At 41.5% G+C, this 16,386-nt stretch overlaps 1 protein-coding gene across 6 annotated transcripts in view; it reads right to left on the bottom strand.

The window, feature by feature from the left end:
* The window catches only part of LOC118283990 (collagen alpha-1(XIX) chain), a 93,551-nt gene that overhangs the window by 69,064 nt on the left and 8,101 nt on the right, over positions 1-16,386 (bottom strand). For all 6 annotated transcript variants that reach the window (XM_047334812.1, XM_047334811.1, XM_047334810.1 and 3 more), the window contains exons 5-11: positions 15,857-15,980; positions 15,479-15,754; positions 14,788-14,868; positions 13,935-14,042; positions 13,219-13,272; positions 7,585-7,629; positions 4,204-4,248 (exon numbers count right to left, since the gene is read on the bottom strand). In XM_047334812.1, coding sequence (XP_047190768.1) covers positions 4,204-4,248; positions 7,585-7,629; positions 13,219-13,272; positions 13,935-14,042; positions 14,788-14,868; positions 15,479-15,754; positions 15,857-15,980 — 733 coding nt within the window. The remainder of the gene's footprint in view (positions 1-4,203; positions 4,249-7,584; positions 7,630-13,218; positions 13,273-13,934; positions 14,043-14,787; positions 14,869-15,478; positions 15,755-15,856; positions 15,981-16,386) is intronic.

Genomic DNA, 16,386 nt, shown 5'->3' on the forward strand with positions numbered 1-16,386 from the left:
CGCCCTTGTCTGACGAGAGGTGGAATAATTGCAAGTTTTGTTTTCTGTACACAATTTAATCACTACTATCTGGGAGGGGCGGTTGTGGATACAAAATTGTAGATGCACTCGGTATTCTGAATATTCTGGTGGGGTTGTGCTGTTTTACTGAATGACAGGCGTGCAAATCACCGTGGAACCGGATCTCTGAGTAACATGGATACCTTGAGAGTCGGCCTACAAATGCCAGGGAGGTTACGGCAGGAAATGCCTTTTGCGACTTTCCATTTGCTCAGCGGTACGCCACCACGTACGCCGTGGCACAAGAGTAATCACACTGACACCGAGTGCAGGAAACGGTGGCTTATTGGCATGCCGATCACTCTCTGAGATTAAATATCCTTAACGAAGGAAACCTGAACAATGGGCGCTTTTGAGAGGGATATCAGAGTTCACTGCCGAGGGTGTCGTGTTCCATCAGTGTTGCTTGACTCCCTGTTTTCTACGACACCTCACTCTTCGGCTGAACGTCATGTAGCCACGAATGTAACTTGGATTACCCCGCGAGACAACACGGTGTGCACTCCCTCCGTCCCATAGGACGCATATCTGCAAAATGATACCAGATCACATGCTCATACGTAGAATTCTGGCTTCTCGGGTGTCCACTCGAGCCGTAAATAACATACTAGCATTAAAAATGGAATATGAGCTAATTGCGGTAAAGGGACAGATCGGGTTAGGGAGTCTGGTAAAGTAGGTTAACTAAAATCATCAAGCAAGTTTATTTGCACAACATTGAAGTCTTCAATCTGTTTACATTGAAAAAGAGAGTAAACCACATCTTCTCTGCTGTTCCTGATTCCTTCCCTGGCTCCTCATTTACTCTGTTTCCGACCTTCAAATACACAAAAGGAACATCACGACCACAATTTATTGAATTTGAAGTTGAATTGTATGTGTTGATGGGAGCATTGAAAGACACAGAGTAATATTTAATTCAAAAACCCAGCTGCTTGTAATGAACATCCCATCATCGTTTTAATTTCATGGCTAGGGGGATACTGCATTTAATCTCACATTGTCTTTGTTTTCACAGAAATTCCAGTGTGCGTACGAGGAAAATGTAACGCATTATTAACTGTGATAATTGGCTGAGATTTATGTTGGATGTATTTGCAAAAAGAAAAACAACAATAAAAATCAACAACACGTAATTTGGAAATGATAAATTCTGTTTAATCTCTTGACTTGAAAGCAGCTGCAATTAATATTTTACTAGGGATCACATGATTACTTGTATGCGAAGGGAGTTCCTCGTGGTGATGAAACCAGAGACAATATCTCTGTATATATATAATATCTTTATGAGCAGTCTCAAATTTTGGGATAAACACTTGTTTGTTTTCTTACTTACTCAGTGTCACATGAAACTTCTGGTTTACCATACTTCATATTTATACTCCTGGCGCTGGCCAAAATATTCAACACAAGGCTTCAAAATGGCAGTTCACAAACCAATGGGTGACGTCATACTGGGTTGCCCCTTTAACAAGATACAATACCTTTGGCAGTTTTTGTGCTAAGCTAGTCAACTAGGCTATAAGATCTTCTCAACTTTTCCTTATTTCTTTGAGGCACAGCAGAATAAATCTCAATCGATCCAAGTCGTGTAAGGGAGCACCATGTGGGATGCACAAAGCTAAAAAAACACCATCCCTGCTACTGTTCCGAGAAAATATTTGCACCCCAGAGCAGATCGGTATACTGGTCACACAGAGTTGGAAAGGATGTTCATGTGCTTATCTGCCGACAGGTTTGATGGAACATATGTGTGTCTGAATGAACAACTATTATGGGTTAAAGGATATTCATGAAAAATGTTACTGTCACATATTTCTAATCAGTGGCTGCGTACCGATGCGTCAACCTGTCCAGGGTGTGAACCCCACCTCTGGCCCAGTGTCAGCTGGGACTGCTCCAGTAAATTATCAAACAACATCAATCTGCCATTCAGGCAAAGCTGCTCCTCCTCCTCTCGGGGAAAAAAGTGTTGGTCACACAGTGTCGGGCTCCCCATACTGAACAAGCGTCCAGCTGGTTCCAATTCCTGTGCCGCTAATGTCCAGTCAACTGGAGTCCAGGCTGAACCGGCGAGTGAAGAAAGAAGCGCCGCCTGCCCACGAGCCCTTTCACTCTTTCCCCCCTGATTGCTTTAGCTCCGGTGGCGATCGGTGAATAAAAAGTACAATGCCCGAGCCGAAGAATCACGTACGTTCACATTCTTCCTCTATGTGGACGGAGTTAATTTCCAGTTAGGTGGTCTCATTCTCACTCCAAATTAAATAAACTTGATTGAGTCATTCATATGCAAATCTATATGACATCAACTGGCTGTTCCAAGTTGCCAATAGCAACCTACCATGGAACAATGAGTGCCACAGTGGTTGGGACAAACCAATGACCTACCAATAGTGTTTTATATATTTTTTTTTTTTTAAATACAACTGAACATTTGTACCATTTTAGTTTTTTTCTCCAAAGGAATACTTTCTGAAAAAATCGCATTCACAAGAATGAGACAGACGTACAACCTGAAAACATAATGCCATGGCTGTCGCAGGAGCAGGGGCATAAAAAAAACTTAAATTACATTTTCATACATCACTGCATAGCAGCTGTCTAAAACACTGATGAAAAACACAACATTTAATCTGAACTGTTGGAGGGCATCAAATGAATAATTTGAGGGTGGCAGAAAACTGCACTTAAACCATTATGATATAAAGGTTTTGTTTTTCCCCCCCTCCAGTCCCTTTAATAAATTAGACAGCGCTAAACAAAAGACTGACTCCATTCCTACGGAATGTTTTATTCTACCATATCTTAACAACTATTCAATGTATCCCAGTTTATTTAAATAATAGTTAGATCAACAGTTCATATAATAATGTCCCACTGTGAGTACATTCGTGAGTTACTATCTACCTGGTACCCCTCAATAACCTTTGGGGCTTGATATACTTATGTTTATCGCTGTTTTTTTCTTTTCTGATTTCGCTCCGAGTAACTGCGAGGGCAGAGTGCAGGGCCGCGGCCTGCAGGGAGGCTGATTTCTGTGGCAGCTGTTTGTCTACCCAAGGGGGAGACGGTGATGAAAAGAAAGTCCCTTTATTGAGCCACTTTAAACTGACCATCTGCACAGCTACCATCCACTGAGATTTTGCCATTGTGGGCAAACAAATGCTGTACAACATAAAGCAGCCTTTTTTTTTTTTATTTAACTACTACTCTAAAGGAATGTTGCCTGCGACTGAAACAGCTTCACCGAGGTCCCAGCAGAATCTTAATTAATGTCTAACCGGGGTTCCCACACCTTCTAAAACATTCAAATTCAAGGTCTTTTCAACGACTTTCCTGGCCCGATACCCCTCAAATTCAAGGACCCGACGCGGCGTAGTTTGGGACACGGAGGAAGGTTCATTAATGTTATAACACTATAGGATTTTTGGCTGGACCGCAACAGCGGGGGCCGGCCCTATAAGCGTAAATGTCGCCGACTGACCGAGCGTGAATGCTTATCAGCGATCTCTCTGACACAGCTCGGTATAAGTTGAGCAAAGAAGACATGGACTTATTTATGAGTTGAGGAGCCAAAGAGTGCAGCAGACACATGCAGGCAGAGGCATGAGTTCTAACTAATGTTAAGTAAAAAAACTAAAAAAACAAAACACCAAAATAAGTCAAATTCAAAAAAACTTTCATGGATTCCAAGGACCTGTGGGAATCCTGTCTAATACATTTGCATTTGGTCAAAGAAGAACAATATGTTATTTGCTTCCTGCCGTGGTTTACTGTATATGAATACATTAGGTCCATCACTGCAGCCTGATTTGAGAGCATGCAATAAAGTTTAACCTGAAATGACATGGAAGGGACTCGCAGTAATTTTTAAAATGAGTTTAGTCCATTAGTATGCCGGGTCTATGGTAGCATACATATCAATTAATTCCACTGCAGAAGGACACTGTGGCCTAGAACACACTTAGATCCACTTCAGATATGACAGGCCCCTGGAAACAGCCACACGGAAAAATGTGCTTCACAGCCCCGGGGCATCACACAGAAAATGAAAAGCCTATAAGAATTGATTCCCTGACGAAACTAGATCTGGCTGATGTGCTATGTATGGAATATATGTCTGCTGGAGAGAGTAGTACTTACCTTCTCCCCATCGATTCCCTTTTGCCCTTCTGATCCAGGTTCTCCCTGCAATGACAAGATTGAAAGTTTAAAAGCACAGAGAGGACCCTTGAAAAGTTCATGCTTTAATCTTCTTTCTCCACTTTTTTACACCCAGCGGCTATAAACAATTTGGGGAAAAATCTTTAATTCCACTTCCCTGTTAGCGCTCTAGTGCATGAAATATAACTAACAGTAAACACGCAAAAAATATGTTTGATGTGCTCTTATTACTTACAATCACTTATATAGGGGACATCCACAGCTACAAAATGTCAGACATTAAAAAATATATACATAAACTGCATAAGAATAATGTTTTTTCCCATTGTAAATGTGATCCAAAGTTGTAAACGGTCTCAGAGTAGCTTTGTGCTATGTAAGTCAGGAGGAGGCCAATAGGTGCACAAAGGTCACTTCCATATTCGCATGAAGTTGCCATGTGGCAACGAATTAATTTCACAGATTTACAAAAACTTATCAAGTCTTAACTACTTTTGTTGCTGAAAGTTAAACGTTAACTTACCACAGAGAGTCTTTCAACTCTTCCCCTGAAATAATTTTGCCTAATTATTGGACAGTTAGTCAATTTCCTGAACTTTCAGGTCGTGACCGGCCCAGTTTCACATGGCCATGCAAAAGGAAATGCAAACAGGATTTCATGGTCATGAATAAAAGACCATCTTTTTCAAAACTAAACAGTCAAACATGGATTATTTATTACTGTCTCTCAGTAAAATTGCGATTAAGTATTTGTTTCCATACTGTTCCATACTGTACAGTATGGAAACACAATGCAATAGAGGGATTAACATACAGATATGTCTGGTAAATGTCTGCATAACTCCTGCATCTATAGAAACCAATTTAAACCATTAAGCACTTAAAGCAGTTTCATTTATGGTCAATAACTCTTTAGCCAATAATCCCATCACTGCACAGATGGACTGTGCGGTGTTGTTAAGACATTAATATCATGTTTTGTTCTTGAGTTATTGTGCTTACAAGAATTGTCAACACTCAAACAATTACAAACCCGGGCAACCATGTGTCCCCCATAAACTACACCATGGGCCATGTGGGCAGTTAAAAAAAAAAGAATGCAACTATCTCTGTAAGTAAAACTGTGCTTAAGGGGGTGAGAGTATCCAGAACTTCGTGTCCTGACCTCATTGGTACAATAACATTAAATCTCAAACTCAAAAACTCACTCACTGAGCAGAGAACCACTCTTTTGCATCGTGAGTGATACAGATACAAAACCATACCGGGGAATCAGATACATCCTCTGCAATGTTGTTTGCCTCGCGAGCTCACTGCATCATTTCAGCTCCGGCAAAGTCAATAGCATGCGTAAGATTATATGTAGTCGGGAATAAGCTGTTGGAGGCTTATTCCAACAAGAAATAACCTCTTAAGGCTTATTTCCTCAAACATCTTCCACTGATCACTGACTCCTCTCCAGCTACCCAGCCCGATACTTTCCGCGCACTCTGCCAGTAATGTGCGAGACGTCTTGGAACTTGTTGGCTCTGTTATCAGAGTGTAACCTATACAGTTTCATGACCTCAGCTGGCCCGTGAAACTCATGTAAACTCCCACAGTGCAGAGTCCAAGGTCGAGCATATCGTAACTCCTGGAATATCGACAGCTGCATCGGGCTACCAAAAGAGCCTGGAAGAAGCGGGTGCCTTGGGTTTGTCCATTTCAGCGTCAAGTGCCTTGTTCAATGTGCACAGAACATGTCTCCATGTGTCTGGATGTGTAAAAAAAAAAAAAAAAAAACTAGTGGAAAAGACACACTTTCAGAACGAAACAAACCATGCTGTGATCTGCACAGCTAACAGGTTTCATGAATTATCTCTGAAGCTATGTTGAGGAGGAGGAGGAGGAGGAGGAGGAGGAGGAGTTGAGCTTATGTATAAAAAATACTGCGATGTGCACGAGCATCATATCAATACTGCTGCCACTGCTCTTGGCGTGGACTTTTCTTTTGTGTAACGAAAGAGCTTCACCGGGCTCCTGAACCGCATCTCAGAGAGGCAAAGGGGGAGAGAGCTGTTGCCATTAAGTGTTGTTCCGTATTCCATGCATCAAGGTTCATGGGCAAATATGTCAAACCCACAGTGGGCATTACATCTGCAGTGGGTAAAGGCTCGGGATTAAGCCACACAGGAAGGGCCATATAAGCCGCTGATCCACGACAATCTACAGTCCAATTTATCACTTGGAAATGCAATTGAATATCTGTTGGATATGGTTGTTTTTTCTTCACCTCTCTGATAGTAGACTCATAATCCTCCCTCCAGGCAATCCACCATGTTAAAACACAACAGGACATCCTCACGTTAAGACGATGGACCTACACCCACATACTGGCATCGCAGCAGTCCGCCTCACTAGAAACAGGTCAATGCAGGCATCCAAGATCACACAGTTGATGGTCAAGAATCCGACTGACGACAGTATCAAAGAACACAGTCAGAAAGCAACAAAATAGTAATTCTGGGAAAACGTTACTTCATTGAGAGCATACGCAATCTGGGGATTTCAGCTTTTCAGTAATGTACCAGCAGAAATGTGTTCCCAAAAAAAGCACCTTGTCTTGTTCTCATAATTCAATTGTCCAACTCTGCTAAAGTTTTACACTGTAGAATTCCATACTCGCTGGAGGATGCCACAGATAGTAGCATTTTTCCTCAAATACACATAAAGTTATGCAAGTCATTTGTTTTACACCCACCCGCGAAGAGATACACCGTGAGGGCATAGCTGCAGACACTCAGGTTCTCCCTAGGATCCCAACCCCCCTCCACACGGACAGCCAGACCATCCCGTACAAGTTGCCATTACAGCGACAAGGACATGATCCATTTCTGGCTCCCTACCCAGGAAGACTGCCAACTGTGTCCAATGGGGCGCCGGGCCAAGCCAGAGGAAAGCATTGCTCGGGAACAAACTCGGTCCCTGCAGCGGTACAACCCTCCCCCTGAGCAACCAGGCGCCCATTTGTGAGTTTCATTTGATGTTTGCCTTTTTTTTTTTTTTTTTTTTTGGCTGTGATGGTTTGAGGGGGTCGACACAAAGCTAGCCAGTGATTTAATCCAGTGATGTTAGAAAATCATGTCAGAGAGGGCAGTGACAGACTCCACCAATCACTAAACGGAAGGGGGGGAACAACCTGCTATTCACTCTATCTGAAAAACATGCAATTTATCAAAATCGTTTTGAAACTGAAACGAATATTATTAAAGGAAAAAAAGCACATTTTCTAAGTGGATCCATGTCCATTGCAATTTCAAGCGCAAAACCGCACTGAGGGTATTTAAGGATTTCAGCTTGTGTAATTGGCGAGTCTCCTACCTTATATCCTGGGTTTCCTGTAGGCCCGACTTCCCCCGCGTCCCCCTGCGACAGAAAACAACACACTGAACAATTAGCGACAGGTCTCTCGTTCACACATTAGTGAGCAGGCTCATAATGAAGGCTAGTCATTTCATCAGCGACCACACTCCTACAGCTGGCTCCATACGTTGCTGCTGACAGCAGCTGCGGCTCGGGATACTATTTCCCGACAACTGGAAAGCATGAATCAGAACCTTGTCTAGGGTCATTGTATAGATTTGATAATTGTCATCAAAAAAAAAAAAAATGAGGACAGGGTAGGACGGGGCAAGAAAGGAAGAAAAGCCTTTTTTTTTGCCAGGTACAATTTTGCACAGCGCAGCGGAAAAGTGAACGTAAAAAGAAAAGGAACAGAGCGTAAAGACGGAGGCAGACAGTCTCTCGACACATTAAGCTTACACAGAAGTTGCTGCGAACTAATTAAAACGATGCTCATTCCTGGTTGCGTCTCCATTACAAGCCCTGTTTGTTCAATATGCCTGATGGAAGAACAACAAAATGTGTCCACGCCTAATAAGTGCGATGCCATCTCTATACTGTGGTTTATTAATTAACACATTACTCTCTACCCGTCTTTATAAACAACACGCACAGTCTCAGCACCTGATCCATAAAAACACACTCCTTCAGTTAAGTAAATAACTGACCACATATATTAAGCACGTAGCATGATGCTCATTTCACAGTCCTTTCAATTCAGTCTTCAATTAAACTTTTCTATTCAAACGCTGAGACAAAACCCATCAATGAACAGCTCATAACATTTAAACAACGCAGAACAGTGGCAGGTTTGGAAAGCTCATCAAAATTTAGCGTCGGTCCAATAATAAACTGCATAGAATAAAATTCCTGGTGATATTCACTTTGAAGGTGAGAATGGACATAAATTGAATTCGAGCTCTCTAATTGAAAACACCCGCCCATAAGGGAAAGAGAGCTAGTGGATGGTGCAAAACTAAATTAAGGGTATTGCAGAAGTGGAATACGTTTTAATTTCACCACTATGCTGGTGTTTTTCTTTTGTTTTTTTTTTACATTTTATTTGATTTTATTTTGCATGTACATGCAGGAGCTGCAAATCTTATACCAGGGTTTATGTGCAAGGCCATATAAAATGGATTTCCTTTCAAGTAAGCTGCATTCTTATAACCCACTACTTATCTGTTTAATTTCCTGAGGGATTCTGGATTAATCAGAGCAGTTTAATCCCCTTTGCAGTGCCTTAGAATCCTCCATCAAACTCCGACTGTAATGGAGAATATTACTTCCAGTCGGAGTAATACAGCCAAAGTAATCCCCGCACACTTTCCCAAGGAGCGCTCTGTGTGTAGGTCAAAATGATTGGCCCGCGGCTCATTAAGGCCGTTTTAATGCTCCAAATTGCCCCGATGTCTTTGATTAATCTCTACAAAGTCAAGCTAAATTGTTAATAAGCATACTCTGATTATTTATTTTCTGATCTTGTACAAAAGGAGATCCTCTTGTCAGTAAATTGAAATTCTCGTGAGCTTACCTTATTGACAGTATTTGCGCCCGACTTTGTAACCTCCCTCAAATGCATTGCGTTGTAAATCTAAGAGAGTGCAGTGATATTTGATAGTGTCTGGAACCCCCCCCTGGGATTTAGGGATCAATATGAATTAAATATTCTTTACTGCTTCCAGATTCACCAGACAGAGTAATGTGCAACAAGGTCAGTGTAAATAAAAGAACTGACTGTCAAGGCCTGACATTTCCCTGATATATTGCACAGATGACGTTTTTCTACAGATTCTCTCTCGGTGGTAGCGACACATGGACATCTGCAAAACCGTCAAGCAAGCGCAAAATATTTTGAATCAATGGTTCCTGACATTTTGACGACGTCAAGTATCTGCCGTTCTTCTCGTGCTCGGTGTGAAGATATGTTTCAGTTGTTCACTTCACTGAAATTGTGAAGTGATTTGTCAAGGTGATTTATCTCTAGTTATACATTGGTAAAATAATGTCTCACCAAAACTGTTTAGTCTCTCAAAACACAGTGAGGGTAGTTTGTGTTGACTCATTCAAATAATCCATTCACAGCACCACGGTCTAATTGCCGGAGTGGCATTTAAACTACCGTGCCAGTAAAAGTATTGATTTGACTCACTATTTGAAACTAATGTCTCCCCGTCTGACAGTTCTTGAGTCGAGATGTAACCTCCTTGTGCCTTTTCTCCGCTCCGAAAATGTCTCAACCTTGCATGCAGTGCCAAACTGTTGCAGTGCTCTGTAGTGGTGTAGCTTTCATGGCTACAAATGTTCTCGCTTACCGTCCATGGCTTGTTGACAGGACAGACGCAAAAAGTAAATGTGCAAATGTGGAAACCATTTGCATACACAGCCGACAGCGACAGACAACAAAGCCCGTCGGCAAAATATACTTTAATAAAACCTACACAGACAAATTAGATGCAATGACAATTATCCATTTTTCTGCTTTTTTCTTTCTCGCCATCGATGAAGGAAACAAATCTATATGCAAACGTTAACTTTACCATAAGCTGCATAATAATCAGTATGCAGATCAACAACGTCAGTTCATAGGTGATCAACTGATACTCCGGTAATGATAACATGACATGTACTTACTTTTTAGCAGATCTCCACCTCGGTGGTGCACTATGCATATGTAATTGCTGTTTATGAAGTGAAATGTGGTCGAAAATATCAAATAAACTTAATTAGACGAAGGAAACTCAAGTGTAGGGCACACCAGGTTAACGTGCACCATGCAAAAGCTTCAATGACTCTGTGACCTTGTTGTTGTTTGTGAACAATATTCTAATCATCCACGTTGTGAATTATTCATTTGTACAAATGCACTGTCAAAACAAAAGCTAGAAAACACTTAACAGTGCATAAACTACAATTTTATTGAGCATGAAAATGACTTTAACTGTTGGTCTGGCATTTCATGGTGAAGATGCTCCAACCCTCTCCTCTGTGTTCAATTATTCCGTTGCCCTTACCCTTTCAGTATTGGAATTGAGATATTTAGGTGCGTGTATCATGTCAAAGTCCTTATTTTGATATTGTGACAACACTGGTGCGCTGTAGACTCAACAAGTCATTACACGATGCATGTACTGCATGAGGGGATAAAGGAGACGAACAAGAGGATTAGGAGGAAAATGAGGTTGAAATCAAGATGATAAAACTCTTAAGACTCAAGGAGGGAAGACCACAGGGGATGGAATAACTCAGAAATGTGCACCAGAAATCACACGGAGTACTTGAACGGTCATGTCTACTTAAAATTCAGGAAGAAAAAGCATGAAAACCTAATAAATTCAGATGCAAATGACTCTCTGCTACAACCTCAGTCAAGTAAAGGAATGGTATAGGTTTGTGTAGTGTAAGTACAGGTTCATATTATTCATACCACATGACATCAGTAACAGTAATATCTGTCAACAGAAATATCAGTAAAATATTTTTTTATTATAATGGTATATGAATGTATGTATTTATATAGTTTGTATATACTATGTGGTGCACATAAAGTGAGGTGATGTCACCTGATCATGCCAGTTTGCCACCATTGAGAGCTTATATTCTTGTGTGTGTGTACTTCATTGATTTAGTGTTCTGGCCCATAATAGGATTTGTTATGAATTTTGTTGCTCAGTAAGTAAACAAATGGTGCCAAGTATTGATTTGCTGAAATTAGATTTCAGGTTTTAACAGCGCGAGCCGCTGATTCGGAGCACCAGACATGCCCCTTAGAAAAAAATAATAGCGGAAAATGGTATGGCCTGCAGTGCCCCTGAATAGTATATTTGAATTATTAAGTAGTATTGAGTATTGTAAAAGCATAGTAATATAATAGGTACACTTTGATCATGCTTTTTCTTGCACACAGGTGGTCTTGTCGGATAACAAGATGTGTACTAAGGCTCAGGCGTCAGGTCACCACTTAAAGCTGAGCCGTACAGCGATGTAGCTCAGGTAGCTCTATTGCTATTTGCAAAAGTTTAAGACACTGAAAACAATGACTATGAAGTATATAATGCCCTTTTGAGAAATGCGATGATGCATTCCCATTCCCTGAATGAAGTCATATCAAGTAGGCGCAAGCAATCAATCACCAGCAAACACACAAACGAACACATAACAGCTTGAGAGTTGATCCCTGCCAGGTCAATTAAGAATCATCAGAGGCCAATCATAATACATTAACAAATTGAATGTGTTGCCACACGCACGCGCGCACGCAAAAAAGCACACACACACACACACACACACACACACACACACACACACACACACACACACACACACACACACACACACACACACACACACACACACACACACACACACACACACACACACACACACACACACACACACACACACACACACACACACACACACAACACTTTCTCCAGGTCGCAGGGGGGCTGGAGTCAATCAAAGCTGACATCGGGCGAGAGGCGGGGTACACGCTAGACAGCCCATCACAGGCCCACCATACAGAGACAAACAACCATTCACTCTCGCATTTAACCCCTATGGTCAATCCAGAGTCTAAGTGTTCAAATATGCAGGAGTAAGTGAAGAAACAACATGGAGAAAACTGTCACCCAAAATGTCACGCCAAACTTTAGCATCCAGAATAGTGGCACAGCTGCTCTTTACAGAATTAAACACAATTTAACAGGAACAACAACTCACAATGTAGAAAGTTTTAAAAAAGAAGAAAAATATGATGATATAGTTGTACACCTTCTAGGAATGAGAAGCCATTTGGTCTCATCGCGCATACTGTACAGTACCACCACCTGTTCATCCCTATGAATTCTATACATAGTCGAACGTGTTCTCCCTCGGTTTCTGTTTTTGACCTTGCGCAGAGAGCTAAAAGAGGGAGGGTTGTACTCCAACCTCTATTTGTGTTGTGTTTTTGTTGTCTTCCAACAGACACAACACCCACAATTTCCAGTGACTGGACCTTCACCGTTTACAATTCCACCTGTCTACTGAGCTGTCACGTAGAAAATGATCCTTCTATTTTCCCACACCTGTTTGTCTAGTGACTGAGCAAACGAATGCTTTCCCCAGTTCGCATCACCTGACGAAGATAATTGCGTGGCAGAGTCTCTGAAGGACCTTGACTTCAGAACATGAAACTTTGTCAGACACCACAGCGCAGACATTCGCCTGGTGACGGCGCCGCATATTTCTTTTCCTCTGACAATGAATTTGTGACAAAGTGTAAATTTGTCCCACAGGGGACTTGCTGCGTTCCTTGACATTTAGACCTTGTGACTGTCCTCCAAAGCCGGTCGCACTGTCCACAGAGAAAACCCACTGCAGCAGTTATTTACAACAAGGTGGCCCCGATGGTAATACTCTTAATGATTAAATACATTTTCTGCATTATGTGTGACTTTGTGAATTGAGGATGTTAAATGGGATGCTACCCACCTACTAACGTGTAGTCTGCAGTGGAAAATATTGCACCTCCAACATTCCTTAAACGCCTGCATGATTCATTTTAAATAAATATTAAGAAACAAACCTGTGCATATAACATTGTTCATAAAAAAAAAATGCTGTCCATACCGTGTCCCCTTTATCCCCTTTTTGTCCCGGCAGTCCACCTAGACCAGCATCTCCCTGTGCACATACATTAGTAGGATTAAAACATTTCAGACATAAATCCTGTCATACTTAATGAAGTAGAATGAAAAACAGGACTAAAGCAAAACAGGTAAGGGAGGAGGTACATTTACCTTAGAAATGAAGCTCTCACAGAGTAGCACACAAAGTGCTACTTGAAAATGTAAATTCTTTATTATTTGTGCCTCACTTTATATCTAAAATCTATGTCTAGTCATAGAAGTTAACTATATCTGTATAGAAGTAAAAATATTTCCTTGAATCTACAAACCCAACATGTTAATTGGTCCATGAAAAGCTGATTCTGTTTCTAAATGTTTTACTATTAAAAACATAAAGTGGTGGGTGTGGACCTGGAACTCATTTTCCACTTTCATATGACCATAATTTCTGCACTTAAAATAATCCTTTTGCATTTTCATACATTTATAGCAGATTATACGGACTCACCAGGCTTGGACAGCTTTCGTACCTGCTTTCTGAAAGATTATGGCTAAACTGCCTTTGGTTGGCAACCAAGGAAAATACCTTTTGGTATAAATGTCCTTTAAATGGCTGTTTAGTGCCAATAATGGCGCGCGTAAATCGGTGCCGTTTCACTTACAACAGACATTACACTTATTCAATTAGTGGCCCTTGTTGGGTGGAATTGATTGTACCTTTTCAGTCGGACAGTGGCATCTGTCAATTGACTGCGGGCCCGGCTGAGACAGCATCTCGGTGACCGGGGGAGGGGACGTCCCATTAAATGTCGTCTTGGCTTCGCACTGGATCAATACAGAGATTTCACTGCTCAGACACCGCCCTTTGTCATGTTGGCTCAGTGGCAAAAAAAAAAAATCCACTTTAATGCAGCACACTTGACCTTACGCAACCCGGGTTTTCGGCGGCATTAATTTCAAGTATGTCATGCCGCAAAGAACAAATATAAAATGTAAACTTTGCTGTAGAAAGAGGCTAACAGTGATAGGTCCCCCGCGTGGCTGTGATTATTCCCCAGGAGTAACCTTACACTCATGTGACAGCATGCTTATAAAGACACATCGTGGTGAGGGGTCAAAGGTCATCTGTCCATTTGGAATCACAGCTCCATTAGCCCTTATTGATTATAAGGTGATGGAAGATCTCTATTATTAAGTTTCTAGCTGGGGACACGTACCCACAAGGACGAGACAAAAGCCTTGTTATGCTTCCGTCGTCTGATCCCACTGCATTGGTTAAAGTTCAGTCTTCTACAGCGGGAGACTCTGACATTGGTGAATGTGCTTAAATCAGTGAACTCACTGAATTGTCAAATTACAGGTTTCTGACTCAAATGTGAAGGCTTACATAATATATCTTCTCATTAGTGATGAAAAAGCGTTGAAATATGAAATATAACGGACAGGAAAACATAAAAGTCATAAATGTCATGAACTCTTGCTACTCGTTAAATTTTGTCATTTCATTGACAATAGACAGCAGGTGTTAGTACTGAACTGTAGACATTTCCACTTTATTTATTTTTTTTACCTTTGGTTCCAGTAGCTCACAGCAATTTTCCATCTCAGCCATATACGGGTCACAGTAGATTAGAAATTGTCTCAGTTCAATCTGTGGGAAAGAGCTCTCATTACAAGACTTTTAACAGACAGACGCTCTGCACTTCAGTGGCTAACACAGCACAGCTTGTTCAATTATCAGCAGTTATAACTTGACATCATCCTAAAGCTCCCTTTGCCTGCAAAGCATCACGCCTAAACCTCAAACATACAGTGGAGTTCACAGGCCTGACAAGGCCCCATCTTCTATCTGAATGACTGCTTCAGACTTGCACCCTATCGTTTGTTCCTGGTGTGCTGACACAAATCATGTGGAGTCAGCTGTTAATGTGACTTAAGCCAAGTTCTACTCAGAAGTATTGGGTAACCAAATGGCATAGCTGACCCAATGTTTTTTTTAGCACTTTGAGGCACCTATGAGGATGAGTGTAACACATACACATGTCACAATGCAGGATTTACACAGATTAAGAAAACATGCCTGAAGCACGTTTGAAATACCATTTGAAAAGCATTGGGAATACATTTCCCCAAACGTAATATAATCATAAAGTTAACTACTGACATGAACTGAAGATGGGTAAATCCCGAAATGAAAAATAGATTTAGCTAAGAACAAACAACAACAAAAAATGTTTGGGCAAAGTCAGCGAAGGACTTACATCGACAGGCCGTCCGTCCTCCACTCGCGTAGTGATGAGAGTTCGCCCAGTGGGGTCAATGCTGTCCTTCTCATCGGTCAGTCTCCTTTCTATCAGCTTACAGTCGATGTAAATGGACACTATGTTGCTCTGTACAGAAATGCTCAGCTTGTGCCACTGGCGATCAAAAAGGGCGAGTAGGTCGCGGCTTTTGAACGTGTAGCGCGGGGTGTTCTTGAGCAGGCCCTGGAAGGAAAACTCCACCACCTTCTTGCCACCATCAACAACGACGGACACCTGAGGAGCAAAAGTGCGACGAAACATCCATCCCATCATATTCTAGCATATGTGCAGACACTGACACTGATATGTGACATGAGGAAATACAGTGGGGCCCACCTGACTGCCTCCCGACTGGTCGAAAATCTGCCAAAGGTACCAGCGGTCCTTTTTTGTCGTTCTTCTTACCCGGAAGATGGCGACAAGGGAGTATTCACTTGAAAGGCCATTCGGAAATACGAATCTAAACAAAGATAATGTTACACGGTAAGATTTTCATATATTATATTAAATATATTATTAAAATATCAACAAATTGTCTAAAGGCAATAGTGTCAAGTGTCATGTCTCGATATTGAATGCCGCTATTTTAAAGCTTCCAGGGGCTCAACGATGAAGCCAGCCAATCAGCCTCAATGATCGATAAAACATTTCAATATCCCCTCCCGCAGAGGAGACATTCACATAAATATACCCGACAAACTTGATTCCATTTAGCTTGATGAATTTTATACGGGCTCCCCGTCATTCAGATAATGAAAACGGATAGAAATTGATCCAAAGTCAAGGAAGCCAATCTTTTACCTCCCTGAGATACCATGTGCTACCGTCAAAGGGTTATACTGTAGACGTCTATAGTGCAATGTCAT

This window comes from Scophthalmus maximus, chromosome 10 (assembly GCF_022379125.1).
Source record: "Scophthalmus maximus strain ysfricsl-2021 chromosome 10, ASM2237912v1, whole genome shotgun sequence".
Taxonomy (NCBI): domain Eukaryota; kingdom Metazoa; phylum Chordata; class Actinopteri; order Pleuronectiformes; family Scophthalmidae; genus Scophthalmus; species Scophthalmus maximus.